Source organism: Lingula anatina, chromosome 8, assembly GCF_051362555.1.
Source record: "Lingula anatina isolate TDL-2025a chromosome 8, LinAna3.0, whole genome shotgun sequence".
Taxonomy (NCBI): domain Eukaryota; kingdom Metazoa; phylum Brachiopoda; class Lingulata; order Lingulida; family Lingulidae; genus Lingula; species Lingula anatina.
The window spans coordinates 750135-767827 of NC_141774.1; the positions used below are offsets into that span (position 1 = coordinate 750135).

Here is a 17693-nt window from a genome sequence, read left to right on the forward strand (position 1 = left end):
TGAAATATTTACCCAGCGGGCACTCAACGTTGATTCAACATTGAGGATAGGTTGAGATGATGTTGATCCATCAATATTGATAGATCAACAAGATCTCAACATTGAATCAACCTTTTCTTGTCAACCAATTTTCAATGTTGATAGATCAACAGGATTTCAACATTGAATCAACCTTTTCTTGTCAACCAATTGTCAATGTTGATAGATCAACAGGGTCTCAACATTGATTTTACCTTTCTTTGTCAATCAGTTTTCAATGTTGATAGATCAACAGGATTTCAACATTGAATCAACCTGTGTTTGTAAACCCTTTGTCAATGTTAACATATCAACTGGATCTCAACATTGGGCCAACCTTAACTGTATAACCTTAATCATAACCTTGATAATAGTTTTAAATGATTATCTCACTAGGGAGGTATGCATAGGGGTAATTACCCCTCATAAAACGCTTGTTTTACCCCTTTTTCATTAAAATTAATTTTGTGAAAAAAGCGGTCGTCAGTTTTTTTCAAATTTTCCACAGGTTATCTTTAAGAAAAAGAAAAAAACATAGGGTCACCAGCCTTACTTTATGGCAAATTGACAAAATTTTACTCAAGGTTGAAGAAAAAGCTTGAAAAGGCCAAAAATGCCTGTTTTTCTGGAAATTTAAGTTAGCTGTGAGAAAAAAATTAGACTGGTGACCCTTTGTTTTTGTATTCTTCAAATTATCTTAACTACCTGATGTGACGTTATAATTATTTTAGTAAAGCTAATTTGTTGTTTAATTTTTATGAGTTATTACTGTATGTGCCTGCACACTTGTATAATGTAAATGAAGTGTGGGACTGTTATTAAGTGCGAGACTCCGGATAACATGAACTGATGCAACACGTGAGTGTGGACAGTGTGTAACACTTTTACAGTACAAAAACTGTACTTTATTAACAGTACCTTGTGAGGCCACACTATCAGGGGGATCGTTCAACAGATAAGGACATGGAAAACGGTGACATTGCGTCTTCAAAACTCCACACTAATACTATCAGAAGGATCGTTCAACAGATAAGGACATGGAAAACGGTGACATTGCGTCTTCAAAACCACACATTATCAGGAGGAACGTTTAACAGAAAAGAACTCGTAAAACTGTGACATTGCGTCTTCAAAACTTAACTGTCTACAAATCTGTTAGAATTTAATTGTATTTGACAAATGTTAAAGTTTATGCAACATGATAGTATTACATTTAGTTAGTTTATGTAGTGTATGTTCATTGTCTGTAATATATTATATTCATAGTTAAGTTAGTTGTTGTTTGTGTTTTTTTATGTTCGGGCTGTTTTGGTCCGTAACACTGAGCATCACACTGGAAAGTTTAAAAAGAATCTGAAGACCCATAGGTGGATACAGGGGCCGGTCCCGGGGTCTGGACCCCCCTTTTCTTCCGAAATTACCTTTTTTTGTAGGTAATCTTCCTAATTCCCCCCCCCCCCCTTTTCAGATCTGAGTCTTTTTATTTCAAGAAATGCTTGATATCTTGGAGAACACCTTCAGCCATCAGGCATATTTCAATCAAATATCGTGATAGCCTAATTGATATATCAACGTTGATTCAATTTTCAAATTCAACTTTATTTCAACATTGATTCAACATTGAGGTATCAATGTTGATTCAACATTGATACTTCAAGGTTGTTTCAACCTTGTTGGTTCAAGGTTGATTCAACCTTGATGGTTCAAGGTTGATTCAACCTTGATGGTTCAACGTTGATTCAACTTTCATAGTCAACGTCATATCAACATAGTTTCAACCTTGACTGCCAACGTTGATTCAACATTGATGGTTCAACGTTGAATCAACTTTCATAGTCAACGTCATATCAACATAGTTTCAACGTTGACCATCAACGTTGATTCAACATTGATACCTCAAGGTTGATTCAACCTTGATGGTTCAACGTTGAGTCAACTTTCATAGTCAATGTCATATCAACATAGTTTAAACATTGACCATCAACGTTGATTCAACATTGATTCAATGTTGATTTGCCCGCTGGGTACATGACTTTCGGTCAAACTTTTAAAGTAACTTTTCAAATATTTACTTCCGTTTGGAAGATATTTGGCATTTATTTTCCAAAACAAATGACAAGGGTGCATTGCAACAAGCATCTAGGCAGATTCACAAATAGAGCCCAAAATCTAGGTTGATTTATTTGAGATTATATGTGACCCAATTCCAAGAGACGAGGTCACAGGTCCTTGTGCTCAAGGAGGACAAGCAGTAATGGTTACTTGATTCTGCTGATATGACACAGACCCTGCAGAAGCCAGAGTAGGATGAGGCAGAAGGAAAGTACCACCAGGGTTCACGCTGCTAATACTAATAATGTCAAACTCACAGATTCACCTTTAAGTCACACCTATCACATTCACACCTATCTGGCACATCACTCCCTAGGGATTGTAATTCTGCAAATGAGGGTCTGTTTAGACAAGACACTTTGTTAAGTGAAGCAATGCATTTCAGTATGCCATTTCTTTACCTGTGAAAGCTCCATTCTCCCATAAAACTTTAATTCCATCATCAATATTCGAGATGTCTGGTGGTTCTATTGTGTCCTGAAGTATTTCCTTTGATCTCAAATCAGGGAAAGCATTTGTTGCAGCCTGTCTGGCTTTGAGCACCACCTTCTCCAGAGGAGCAGTCTGGATGTCTGGCTTGTCAAAGTTCTCCAACTCTCTGTAAAGCTTTCTGGTGTACAGCCTAATAACAAGGTTGCCTTCCTCAAACACTCTACCAGTACGGCCTGTAAAGGATAATAGTCAGAAAACTTGGTAAGTAATAGCAGTAATTATTTATTTGGTAATTCATCGTAGAATTGAACTATTCAATAAATTAAACCACATTAGCATCTGTATTTGTGAAATTTTTTCTTGCATTCCAACAATTCAGTTTGAACATGCATATAAAAATTCAGACTAAGTATTGAAGAAAAAGTAAATGAAAACAAAGAACTTCATAAATTGACAGCCTTAATGCCTTTGCAACAAATCAATGAACCTCCAACAGTAAGCTACTCAAATCGACAGAAAATATAACAAACTGTAAGACCTCGATTGTTGATGACTGCGCTATGCCTGACACTTACAGGAGATTGCTTCTACACATGTGCTCAATAATCTACTTTAAATGATTCATAAAAACAGCATATCCCATTTGGTGCCTTTTGCCATATATTAGCAATATTAAACTCCAACTTCCAAATGTTTTCCGTTATTTGAAACATTTAACTAGTAGTTTCAACTGTTTTAACAGGTATGGTGTTATACCTTTCCTCTGTTTGGCAGATGCCTTAGAGATATGTGTACGCTGTAGAGTGGTCAGTCTGCTCGTCACATCATACACTGGCTGTCTCTTCCACCCTAGGTCAATTACCACACGTACTTGGGGCACTGTCACAGCATTCTCAGCTATGTTGGTTGTCAGGACAACATGGCCGCAATTGGCTTCTGGTGCTTTGAATGCATCTCCCTGATCTTCTGGTGGGATCTATAACAGAAATTAATAAAGGACATGACTGGAATGAAAAAACATAGAAAAAAGGCTTCTTACCAATATCAATGCACATATAACATACAAATTATTTCATTTGTATCAAAATATACAAATTAAAGCCTGCATATCTGTTTGATACTAAAGAAATAAACCTGATAGACATTTAAAGATCTATTCAATGCTGGATGAAGCATATTAAATGAGTGTTAGATATCACTGAGTGTGTTGTGAGGCAGGATTCATCACATGATCAGGTTTTGATAAAATGAATTTGACAACATTACCTGTGAATGCAATACAATCACCCTCAGATGGTCCACAGGCCACTCCGCAGGGGGATTTGGCTCAAACTCTCCAAGTGCATCCCCCAACTTTTCAATACTTAACATACCTAAAACATACATAACACTTAAAAAAACTATTTTTTTGAGTGAAATGTGTCACAAATATACGTACCTAAGATGACAGGGTAACCTTAAAAGGTGAATAACAATGTGTTAGGTATGACAGTGAGGTGTGAATGTGTTAGATGTGACAGTGAGGTGTGAATGTGTTAGATGTGACAGTGAGGTGTGAATGTGTTAGATGTGACAGTGAGGTGTGAATGTGTTAGATGTGACAGTGAGGTGTGAATGTGTTAGATGTGACAGTGAGGTGTGAATGTGTTAGGTGTGACAGTGAGGTGTGAATGTGTTAGATGTGACAGTGAGGTGTGAATGTGTTAGGTGTGACAGTGAGGTGTGAATGTGTTAGATGTGACAGTGAGGTGTGAATGTGTTAGATGTGACAGTGAGGTGTGAATGTGTTAGATGTGACAGTGAGGTGTGAATGTGTTAGATGTGACAGTGAGATGTGAATGTGTTAGGTGTGACAGTGAGGTGTGAATGTGTTAGATGTGACAGTGAGATGTGAATGTGTTAGGTGTGACAGTGAGGTGTGAATGTGTTAGATGTGACAGTGAGGTGTGAATGTGTTAGATGTGACAGTAAGGTGTGAATGTGTTAGATAAGACAGTAAGGTGTGAATGTGCTAGATGTGACAGTGAGGTGTGAATGTGTTAGATGTGACAGTGAGGAATGAATGTTTTAGCTTTGACAGTGAGCTATGAATATTTTAGGTGTGACAGTGAGGTGTGAATGTGTTGGATGTGACAGTGAGGTGTGAATGTGTTAGATGTGACAGTGAGATGTGAATGTGTTAGATGTGACAGTGAGATGTGAATGTGTTAGGTGTGACAGTGAAATGTGAATGTGTTAGATGTGACAGTAAGATGTGAATGTGTTAGGTGTGACAGTGAGGTGTGAATGTGTTAGGTGTGACAGTGAGATGTGAATGTGTTAGATGTGACAGTGAGGTGTGAATGTGTTAGATGTGACAGTGAGGTGTGAATGTGTTAGATGTGACAGTGAGGTTATGAATATTTAAGGTGTAACAGTGTGGCGTGAATGTTTTAGCTTTGAGAGTGAGATGTGAATGGGTTAGGTGTAACAGTGAAGTAAGAGAAAAAAGTAAGTTCCTTATGGAAATCTTACCATCCAAAAATACCACCAAAGTTTCTCCAGGCTTCAGGTATTCTTGTATAAGAGAAACAACTATTCGTTCCAAAGCGTAACTCCTTTTTTTCACTGCAGATTCATGAAGCTCTCCATGATCACTGAAGATCTTTTCTCTGAGGTTTGAGTATACTGCCCTAAAACCAAAACCACGCAAAAATATTAAATGAATATACTTAAAACACAACAGTCTCCGATTTGTAAATGACAAGTAATTAGACACAGAGAATGGCAGACATCACGGGATGGCTAGAGTGTCTGCATCCGGAGTGGAAGGAGTGGGTCTGACCCTCTCCTGGGTACCTTATAAATGGTACCTGCTGTCTCCTCGCTTGACACTCAGCACGTAGGGGTTGAAGCAGGGTTCCTGATCAGGCAAAGAAACATATTGTAAGCTTGGTAACATTCAGCACCTCATATGGCAGTGGGATTGAATCCTCCCTAGGGAGAAGACATCCTCAACAGATGGTAATGACCAGGTATGATACTGTTATATGTGTACCACTACCTACTATAAAGACTACAGCCTACTGAACAGATTTGGGATTTAGACTTTAAACAATAAATATGTTTATTTGAATTTCTTTCTTTGATAATAATAATAATAATAATAATAATAATAACTAGAGGATCAGAGAGGCGATACCGCCTCCGAATATTGTACCACCAGCTGGAGCAAGCGCATTCGTATAGACCCCCACATACACAAAATAAGGGGTGCAGCCACCAGTCTTGTGCTTGACAAGCTGTAAAAATGCAATCAACAAGAATTTTCAAAATATGCAAAAAATATATATAACTAAAAATGGTGCAATCAAAGTTAAGTTCATTGTAAGGTAGGTCAAAGGTCAATTTCAAGGTCACAGTAAATTGCCAGTATATGACTTCCTATCCAACTTCAATAGTAACTATGGACCTATCTCTGCCAGTTTTGGAGATAAAAGGGAAGCAAAATTTGCAAAGTTCAGTTCATGGTGAAAAGTAGGTCAAAGGTCAATTTCAAGGTCACAGTAAGATTGCCAGTATATGACTTCCTATTCAACTTCAATAGTAACTATGGACCTATCTCTGCCAGTTTTGGAGATAAAAGGGAAGCAAAATTTGCAAAGTTCAGTTCATGGTGAAAAGTAGGTCAAAGGTCAATTTCAAGGTCACATTTAGATTGCCAGTATATGACTTCCTATTCAACTTCAATAGTAACTATGGACCTATCTCTGCCAGTTTTGGAGATAAAAGGGAAGCAAAATTTGCAAAGTTCAGTTCATGGTGAAAAGAAGGTCAAAGGTCAATTTCAAGGTCACAGTAAAATTGCCAGTATATGACTTCCTATGCAAGTTCAATAGTAACTATGGACCTATCTCTGCCAGTTTTGGAGATAAAAGGGAAGCAAATTTTGCAAAGTTCAGTTCAAGGTGAAAAGTAGGTCAAAGGTCAATTTCAAGGTCACAGTAAAATTGCCAGTATATGACTTCCTATTCAAGTTCAATAGTAACTATGGACCTATCTCTGCCAGTTTTGGAGATAAAAGGGAAGCAAAATTTGCAAAGTTCAGTTCATGGTGATAAGTAGGTCAAAGGTCAATTTCAAGGTCACAGTAAGATTGCCAGTATATGACTTCCTATTCAACTTCAATAGTAACTATGGACCTATCTCTGCCAGTTTTGGAGATAAAAGGGAAGCAAAATTTGCAAAGTTAAGTTCATGGTGAAAAGTAGGTCAAAGGTCAATGTCAAGGTCACAGTAAGATTGCCAGTATATGACTTCCTATTCAACTTCAATAGTAACTATGGACCTATCTCTGCCAGTTTTGGAGATATAAGGGACTAAATGTTATAATTTTGGAGTTACCATAATGTGCCATAAATTTCCTACAGAAAAAATTAATTAAAATAAAGAAAAGGTCATTTTGGTCAAAGTTCTTGAAATGGGAGGTTCTCTGAAGTTGCAGAAGTTTAAATTTGATAAAATAATGTCATTTTTGACCACAAGTTGTCTGCTTTGCCAAGCATTATGTTTTATTTTTCCGGAGTTCAAAATTTATTATCCATTACCGTACTGCACATTTTTACGGAAGCCGACTGGTGCCATATGTTGAAAAAAAAAATTATCTCGAAATTTCGAGATAGCATTTTTTTTGTTCAAATTTCAAAATACTATCTCGAAATTTCGAGATAAATTTTTTTGCTCAAATATCAAAATGCTATCTCGAAATTTCGAGATAATTTTTTTTTTTGTTCAAATTTCAAAATGCTATCTCGAAATTTCGAGATAAAAATTTTTTTTGTTCAAATTTCAAAATAGTATCTCGAAATTTCGAGATAATTTTTTTTTCTACATATGGCACCAGTCGGCTTCCGTACATTTTCCTTTCACCACCAATATGTACTTTCTGATACAGCGTAACTCGAAAACCGTATGGAATACAAAAAAACCGAGACCACCTCCAGTGTTGGGCTTTACATGCTCTACAAAATGCAAAAAAGAATGGGTCTCTAGCATTAACGGTTCCCGAATTAGAGACAGTTTTCAGTTTCGGTATCTTATGGCCGCTACTCCTGTGAAAATGCACCGATTGACCCCAAATTCACGGAGATGAAAGATGACCTGAAGGGTAACACTTTCCAATAATATTATTGGTTAAGTCTGTGTGGCGTCTGAATAACAGGGCAAAAAAATTTTTTTTCGTAAAAAATTTCATTTTTTTGAAAATTTTGACCCATTTGACCTTGAAGTAAAGGTCAAAGGTCAAATCCGAGGGTATATTTGAAATCTACACATATGACTTTTGGAAAGCCGTCTATAGAAATTTTTCCCGTAACTCCTTCTGTAGGGTAGATAATTAGCATTTAATTTTGCCATTTTTAGACAAGGGTGCATTGCAATGAGTGCCACACCCAGACCCCAATACCGACAAAGCCCAAATTTTACGTGGAACGAGTTGAGATTATAGGTGACCTAAATCCATGAGATGGGTACGGGGGCCCTTACCGTCTAGGAGGAGAAGCGGTAACGGTAACATGGCGGCGGAGCCGGCGGAACGGACCGGACGGGACCGAAACCATGTGTACCGCCAGCGCTAACGCTGGTGGTAAATTTTTTTGTTCAAATTTCAAAATAGTATCTCGAAATTTCGAGATAATTTTTTTTTCTACATATGGCACCAGTGGGCTTCCGTACATTTTCCTTTCACCACCAATATGTACTTTTTGATACAGCGTAACTCGAAAACCGTATGGAATACAAAAAAACCGAGACCAATTTCAGTGTTGGGCTTTACATGCTCTACAAAATGCAAAAAAGAATGGGTCTCTAGCATTAACGGTTCCCGAATTAGAGACAGTTTTCAGTTTCGGTATCTTATGGCCGCTACTCCTGTGAAAATGCACCGATTGACGCCAAATTCACGGAGATGAAAGATGACCTGAAGGGTAACACTTTCCAATAATATTATTGGTTAAGTCTGTGTGGTGTCTGAATAACAGGGCAAAAAATTTTTTTTTCGTAAAAAATTTCATTTTTTTGAAAATTTTGGCCCATTTGACCTTGAAGTAAAGGTCAAAGGTCAAATCCGAGGGTATATTTGAAATCTACACATATGACTTTTGGAAAGCCGTCTGTAGAAAATTTTCCCGTAACTCCTTCCGTAGGGTAGATAATTAGCATTTAATTTTGCCATTTTTGGACAAGGGTGCATTGCAATGAGTGCCACACCCAGACCCCAATACCGACAAAGCCCAAATTTTACGTGGAACGAGTTGAGATTATAGGTGACCTAAATCCATGAGATGGGTATGGGGGGCCTTACCGTCTAGGAGGAGAAGCGGTAACGGTAGCCGTCCGGCGGAGCCGGCGGAGCCGGCGGAACGATCCGGACGAGACCGAAACCATGTGTACCGCCAGCGCTAACGCTGGTGGTACAATAATAATTATTATTATTATTATTATTACTGTTATTATTATCATCAAAGAAAGAAATTCAAACTGAAACTGTACAAGCCAGACTTTGGCCTGTTTTATTAAGAAGTTACCAGCCAAATATTCAAAGTAGAGGCCATGTGGTAATAACTGATGATTGAGATGTTATCAGGTACCAATGCTGCATAGTTAGTTGTAAGTCAGATGCAAATAAAGATAAAATTAAAAACTGTTTTGATAAATCGTTTTACTCGTCGCTTTACTCATTTTAAAATTTAGGCTCTAGAAGTACTTGTTTCAAGATACATATTTCAAGAACGTTAAAAATATGCTTTGGGTCAGAAAGCTCAGACAGTTAGCTTGCATCAGTTCGTTTCTGCTTTGATTTTGTTTACACATCACTTGAGGCTGATTCTGAGATGATCTCAGTCTCTTCTATGGGACCTTCGTAATTTTCAAATCTGCTCCATGATCAATTTGCACGCTTTCTCAAGGAAGTATCGACTGTGCATTATCCCAAGACGTACTTCGTCAAACTTCGTCGCTAAAACGAAGGCTAAGGGCTTTCAAAATCGACAGTGAGACTGTGAATACGTCACTACAGAATTCCTCAACATCAACTAATCACGATTATTACTTATGAAAGTAAAAACGGGGTTAGCAGTTAGGGGAATTCCCTGAACTTCCCCGTAAATATTGGCACGTCAATCGGACTTTTACTGAGTCTAAATTTTGCCGATACACTTAATATAGAAAGTTGACATAAATATACTCGCCAAAATGGCGACTTGCACCATAAATTTCACACACCAGATTTAATTTTTACTCGCATTTGGCGTGTATCAAATGCTGAATAATGATGCCCAAATAAGGTTATTTGGTCATTTTTTAAGTATTTTACATATAAAAGGGCATCATCACCGCAAATTTGTCATTATGTACTACTAGCACAGGGCTTTAAAAAAACTGCATAAGATTAAGAAAAAAATTCAATATGGTTGGCATTTGAAGGTGAGCGCGTTTTAGCTTTTTGAATTATTGAAAGTTTGAGAGTAACTTTTGTACTATAACACATATCTGTGCATTTCTGAGTGGCTGCCTGTTGATTAAATGTTATACATACTAGTATATACATAAGCTACACCAAAGGTGGGTACCTTTCCTTCTCCAGGTTTCCATCATCTGTTTCTGACTCTTCTTCGTCTGTATCCAACTCCTCTCCTTCTTTATCCACCTCTGGTCCGTCTGTTTTGACATTTTCCTCCAAGAAAGTATCTACAGATTTTATGAAATCACTGACATCCCAGCCATTACATTTGGCAATCTTTTTGACATAATATCTCCTCACATCCTCTGATAATGTCCACACGTGGTCACTGATGTCCTCTAGGTAAACCTCTGTCACTGGGTGCTGATGGACACCAACAAATATGGGGGCAGAATCCCAGGAAGACAAGTCTTGGAAATATCTGTAAGGACAGAAAAAAATCACATTTCATCGGGGTCATCTGGTCTGTAGATTCAAAAGGGCTGAGCTGTTTCAGCTCACAACACAAGGTATATAAATAGTAGTTGCTGCTGTAAAACAGTCACCTGTTGCAACATTGGATTATATGTATCTGATTTTCACAATTATTGTGGGTAACAGCAATGGGTTATCATCTTTGAAAGTATGTCAAAATATTCCTTTATGTTGGATTACAATGGGGGTTCTTTCATGTGAAAGGGGATGGATTTGTCTTATTACAACAAACAATTTTGTGTTTCCAAACATTGCTGTGCATTTTAAACTTTGTAATTCTTAGCCAAAAATGACACTAAAACAGCACTTAAATCTGGGACACAGACATACCAGTCTGTTTTGCATCTGTGCTGTATGGAAAAGAAAACTTTCAGAATAGTATTGTCATGTTTTTGGTCATCTCAGGGATCATTTATGGGACACAAACTACAGAAGAAAAACACAATTGAATATCGTTGCACATTTTGTTGTGCATTACCATTGTTTCAGTTTTTAACTTCAGTACTTCAGTATTATCTCCTATAAATGTAAGCTATACAAATCATTCAATTTCGGGATTTAAATACCTGAAATACACTCTGCTTTTCATAAAACAACGATGTGTAATAAATCATGTTATCACAGTTGTTATGTTTCGTTTCCTTCAGACTCGCATGACAGTGAAACCACAGCTAGCTTGTAGTATTGTTTCCAGATTTAGATTCAGCCCAGGGACTTAAAGCGTAAATAGTGATTTTCATTGATGACATAATGATTGGGTCACATGAATATTAAATGATGACTAATTAAATTAGCTTTATCTGGTACCCACTTTTAAGCATGAAATGTTATGTCATTGGTATTTAACCGCCGATTCAGGATCGCAGCATGCTTTCACAACTCTGTAAAGTTAAGTGTACCCATTCCTGATAATTTTTGTATGTGTTTAATCTTACAGTACATTTACCAAAGTTTACGAATATAAAGCAAAATACAATGCATATTCTAAGCAGAATCACTCTTGACTCTCAGTTGAAATTAAACTACACAGCAAAGCTGACAAATATACAGACACCATACCAGAAACAAGGCAGCAAATCTGTCAAAAGTTCAGACATTACACAAGCAAAAAATGGCATACTCACTCTTACCCTCTTACATTATGCACTACAGGTAACATGAACATGGAAAAATTAGCAAGTGATTCAATTCCATGTGAGATAAAAGCCAATGAAAATACTAATGTGTGAAAAATGAAATTTTCACATATAAAAAAACAAAATAATTACCATAAATGTAAACTGATAAATGCGGATTTTCAAAAGCAAACAAATCCACTTAGTAAATTTAAAGTAAAAGTAAAACAAAAATATGGTTTGGCAGTTATGGAAATAATGACACAAAAATTGTGCAAAAACCAGAATAATTACTCCAAATGTATAACAATCAAGCCTATTTTAAAAAGCAACCTACCTCTTTACCAAACACATCCACTCGGTAAATTTAAAGTAAAACAAAATTACTGATTGGCAGTTATGGGACGAACATCATCAAAATTGTGCAAAAATAAAACAGAGTAATTACTATTATGAAAACTGAATGTGACAATTTTTCCAAAAAAAAAAAAAAAAAATAATAATAATAATAATAATAAATAAATAAATAAAATAAAAAAAAATAAAAAAAGACCTAGAGGACCAGAGAGGCGCCTCTGGATATTGTACCACCAGCTTGAGTAAGGACATTTCTAGGACCCCCCACCCACCTCCACCCAGGAAAAAAAGGACACACCACCAGTATGGGCGGCGGTTTATACAAAAATTCAAAACACGATTAGTCGTCATCGTTATCAGATCAGTCAAAATGAAAACACGATTAGTCGTCGTCGTTATCAGATCAGAAGGCAAAATAGGACTAGTAGTCGTCAAAACGCAACTAGTCATCAAGACGCAACTAGTCATCAAGACGCAACTTATCGTGTACTCCAAATGTATACCAATCAAGCCTATTTTAAAAAGCAACCTACCTCTTTACCAAACACATCCACTCGGTAAATTTAAAGTAAAACAAAATTACTGATTGGCAGATGGCGCCCATTGTACGAAAATCTAGGCCAAGTCACATGATCCACAGTGATCAAAATGGCGGACATTATTGAAGCAGCATTATCATATTCCTCACTCGAACTCGAGAATTGTCTCTTCGCGTACAATCTAATAATGATATTATATATATAATAATATATCAGACTCGAGATAATTCGAGGAATATGATAATGCTGCTTCAATAACGTCCGCCATTTTGATCACTGTGTACCACCAGCTAGATTTTCGTACAATGGGCGCCATCTGGCGTCAAATCACGTTTTGATGACTAGTTGGGTTTTGATGACTAGTTGCATCTTGATGACTAGTTGCGTTTTGATGACTAGTTGCGTTTTGACGACTACTAGTCGTATTTTGCCTTCTGATCTGATAACGACGACGACTAATCGTGTTTTCATTTCGACTGATCTGATAACAATGACGACTAATCGTGTTTTGAATTTTTGTATAAACCGCCGCCCATACACCAGTTCATTCAGTTTATTCCTTGGCATGACAAATTTATTTGAGACGTATAAGAAAATATTAAATAATAGAAGTGGTTAACATGCATTACTGGCAATTCATGCTCCACAGAATATTTGTATCTTTAATGAATTTTTTTTAAAATCCTTAAAGCATACTAGAATTCATTTGCAATTGTAATTACTTATGTCATTCCTGAAGCACTGTCAAAGTGTCTTTTAAAAATCTTTAGGGAATTTTTTTACAGAAATCTTGACAAAACAAACAAACCAACATAAAACAAACACCTGTGCTGGTGGTAGCGAAAACTTCTGGCCATGTGCTGACCATGTTCCACTACACGCTGACAGTGCCCAAGCAAGTCTGGAATAATCATTTTAAATCATAACATGACCAAGCTGGTAAATATACTCAGAACTAAAAGTTATGAATACATATACATACCTTACATAAATATCTTCCTGCATGGTTGCTGACATTAAAACAAGTTTGGTGTTGTTTGGCACAGAAGTCATCAGTTTTCTGATCATCCAAAGCAGTAAATCAAACTCCATTCTCCTTTCATGCACCTCATCCAATATGATATGTGTGTACTTGGTAAAGTGACTGGGTCTGTGTATCAGGTTCTGAAATATGTATGAACTGTCAGAATATGAAAAGTAGCAAGGCTGTCAAATGTACAGAATTATAACAGACACCATAAAATAAAGCAGAAAATAGAGATATTTGAACAAGATATTTGCCAATTTTGATTACATCCTTACATATTGTTAAAAAGCATAATCAAATCAATATTATACTATGTACTACACAGGGCATTTAGAAAATTAAACTTACACAGGGCTTCAGCCCATTGGATTTCAATGTCACATTATGTCAATAACAGTGTTCATGCTCCTTGATGAACAATCATTTTGCTTGGGCAGGCCAGTAGCCATCAACTTGAAAGGGGGATGTTGGCAAAAGCAGTCCTTTTACCTTGAAATCTTTGTGTACTTAGATCAAATTTTAACCCTGAGCAGACTTTTTCCTCTTCAGAAATACACTGCACTTCCAAATAAGGTCTTGGTTTTCTTAACCATTTACAAGAGCCAGTGAAAGCGTAAAAATTGACAAAGAGACGCAGCATTCAGCATTGCAACATTCACTGGATTGAAACTCATCAAGCCTTGCTGACAACATGGTTAAATGATCAGAACAAGAAAAATATTGTATTGCAAAAATTTGACTTCTGTTGTAAGTGTTTGGGTCAAGAAAAAATAATAGTAGAAAATAAATATCTGGTTGGATATTTGTATGGTTATCTTACACTTCCAGTGCTAGGAAAATTATCAAAATCTGAGTTTATTTATTAATAAATGCACCAAGAAAATGAAAAATATAAAAACACAACAATTTACCTCTAGTAGAGCTCCAGTAGTAACAAATGTTATTTTTGTATCCTTGGAGATCTCTCTCTTGTCCCCTGCACTGTACCCTACTGTGCAGCCAACATTTGGATCACCCTGTTCCTTGGATACACGTTCCGCTAGCGTCACAGCAGCCAGCTGTCTCGGCTCTGCGACAAGAATTCTTACTTTTTTCATTCTAATCAAAAAAGAAATAATATTTGTTGAATCACGCAATTTTGAAGAAAACATTAACAGCAGAAATATTTGATTCAACTGAAATGAGACACAAAATATTTTACTCTGTATCCTATGCCCCTATCTTCACATCTTTAAATCCAAGATCAACTCAAGACTTACATATAATACAGTACATACAGGAGCTGGTATGCCAGTGTTTTCATTGAGTTTGAGTGACTTGAAAAAGTTTTTTAAACTAAAATCTACCTTCTTTTCACACAGTCAGCCAGGATGTACTGGGGCACCTGTGTTGACTTCCCGGACCCCGTCTCTCCGGTGATGAATGTCACCACATTATCTTGAATTTGGCTCACTATCTGTTCCCGGTGACTTGTTATTGGAAGAGAGTCTTGTCTTGGTTGCTCTAAATAAAAATTCACACCCTCATCAGCTTCGTAGTCTCCAATACAGGTGCTGTCAGCGTCTAATTCTGTTGTGAGGCGTGACCCAGTGTGGTAGCCAGATTCTGAAGCTGAATACTCGCTCCCAATGTCTCCCTTCTCTACATTCCAAGCCACAAGTTCTTGAGGAACATCTTCACCTGAGAGAAATAACAAACAGTGACCACATAATATTTATTTTTACATATTTACAGCAGCGAAGAGCTAGTGGTATGATATTTATTAAATATATTTATACACAAAGAAAGAAATCTTCCACATAGATAAACATATCATGCATGGAATACAACAATTCACCATAATTCATTCTCAAATTTTAAAATCTACACTGTTTACAAGTAGCTGTCACAATGAAGTTGTGCTACTTAAGTATGCAGATACAAGAGTCTGAGGTCAAATTGTGAACTTTTCCTTGTTAAATTACACATTAATCATCAAAAAATGAACTTTTGCAGTACTTTGGAAAGATTCTTTTAATAAATCAGTCAACAGCCAGATTAATCAAAGGAAGGAGAAACAAACTAACCAAAATATACTTCTACTTATTTTTATCTGACACAATTGATGAAAATAATAAACACTGAAAATACAAAATATCTGACCTGTCAATCTTAAAGTTTGTGAGCCGATGTTGATGGTCATCACCCCCAGTTCACGGAGGTCATCTTTGGGTAAATCCTGGATATTGTCTTCAATGTGACCCACATGATGAGGTTGTATGCCATAACATATGACAGCCCAATACCCAGGGCTGCCATAGTCCCACCATTTGATCAGAATGTCTTCTTTACGTAGAGTGAAAGCTGCCATCAGGGCTTGACGTATGCTGTATATAGTCTGCTCTGCACTGCCATATGGACCTTTACGTACTGTCATCTTCAAGTCTTCGTAAATCATTGCTATAATGTGTTGAAACAAAAGTAAAGGGATTTTAAACATAAATACTATGATCTTTAATCATAATTTATCATGACTTCATAACTTATTCATTAAACCTGTTGCTGATTTAAAAAAATACTTTAAATTTACTATGAGAGTGCCTGTGTGTTTGTTTGAGTGTGTGTGTGGGAGGTTGTTTACTAAATAGCTTAATCATAAATTAAAAAAAATAATAATAAAAAAAATAAAAGCTCAACTACAGAGAGTATGACATTATACTATAGAGCAAGCAGAAAAGTATAAATGACAAAGGAGTATCTCTTATCTGATATCATATACATACATAAATTTTCAGGGTAAGATTTAAAAAATAGACACCTTTCAACTTTGTCTTTTCCTTTATGTATTTCCTACATTCATTGTAATCATCTTCATCCATTTCAACCCACAGATTAATGTCGCTGCGGCTCAGGCCCAAATCCTCAAGGGTCTTCATGCCGACAAAACTTTCCTCTACAGCAGCCTGTAGCTCACCGCAGCGATAACTTTGCCACAGCTGGTCCAATGAGTGCACTGATGGACAAACCAAGCGAAGGATAAAACACTGGCGCTTTGTATCATAAATCATTGCACGATAATCTTTCATGTATTCCATAGCTTTTCCAATATCTTCAAATTTTGTAACCAAGGACATTATAGCCTCATTCATTTTCATGAGGTGTACGTCTCTAGCTTCACACAGGGGGGTGGTAAGTTCTGAAAGAGGTACTTCAGCTGAGGTAGTTGGTTCATCAGAATTTTTTAAGTTCCCTTTCTCAGAAATGACCTTTCTTGCCTCATCCAGATGAGGTGATATACCAGTGATCTGGTCTGTGTTGCTCCCAGCACCTGTCACTGAGGGTAAGGCTTCCCTGTCTGGCTGAGTGTCCTCTGGACTTGGTGTCTTCTGACTACTGGAGGAGATGGCTGATGATTTGACTGCTTCCATTCCTGAAGGACTGATTTTCATATGGATATCAAGATCCACTGAGCCTGGAATTTGACATTTTAGGCGCAAAGTAAATTATGACATACAAGTTGCAGAACTTTTTCCCTACTTCACAATATGAATGTATTCTTTTTGGCCAGTGGTGTGTGGAAGCATTCAACAGAAGTGTAACAAAGCAAGCTGCCTGGTGAAATCTTTCACCTGCAATATCTAAAGTTATATTTTGGACTGATACACTTCATTGGTTGTTTTATCATTATATGCAAAAATAAAGTTTAAAAATTCAAAATACTTTTAGTTTGAATTTATCGCAAGACACTACCCAGTGGGCAAAATATGTTGTTTTAACATTGAAACAACGTTAAACCATAACGTTGATAAGACATTGGATAAACATTGGATTTGAAAGTTGACTCAACCTCAGATAACAACGTTGTATCAACGTCAGATAACAACATTGTATCAACCCCAGTTGTTAGACAACATTCTTGCATGAAAAGACATTGAAATGACCTGAGGGTAGGGTATAAAAGTATGGCCTTTAAGTTAAAATTTCCAAGGTTTAGATTAATATATATATATATATATATATATATATATATATATATATATAACAAAGTCACAGTCACCTCAACCTGTCTATGTATAACAGGTTACCAAGAACTGTTAACTTTATTAATTCACTCCATCACATTTACAGCAACTTACTCTGAA

The 17693-nt window shown here is 36.6% G+C and overlaps 1 protein-coding gene across 2 annotated transcripts in view; it reads right to left on the bottom strand.

The window, feature by feature from the left end:
* Nucleotides 1-17693, bottom strand: part of LOC106165647 (uncharacterized) — a 35967-nt gene that overhangs the window by 13050 nt on the left and 5224 nt on the right. For both annotated transcript variants that reach the window (XM_087018988.1, XM_087018989.1), the window contains exons 4-13: nucleotides 16370-17023; nucleotides 15715-16011; nucleotides 14919-15252; nucleotides 14484-14670; nucleotides 13528-13709; nucleotides 10170-10481; nucleotides 5077-5234; nucleotides 3829-3935; nucleotides 3319-3538; nucleotides 2532-2795 (exon numbers count right to left, since the gene is read on the bottom strand). In XM_087018988.1, coding sequence (XP_086875114.1) covers nucleotides 2532-2795; nucleotides 3319-3538; nucleotides 3829-3935; nucleotides 5077-5234; nucleotides 10170-10481; nucleotides 13528-13709; nucleotides 14484-14670; nucleotides 14919-15252; nucleotides 15715-16011; nucleotides 16370-17023 — 2715 coding nt within the window. The remainder of the gene's footprint in view (nucleotides 1-2531; nucleotides 2796-3318; nucleotides 3539-3828; nucleotides 3936-5076; nucleotides 5235-10169; nucleotides 10482-13527; nucleotides 13710-14483; nucleotides 14671-14918; nucleotides 15253-15714; nucleotides 16012-16369; nucleotides 17024-17693) is intronic.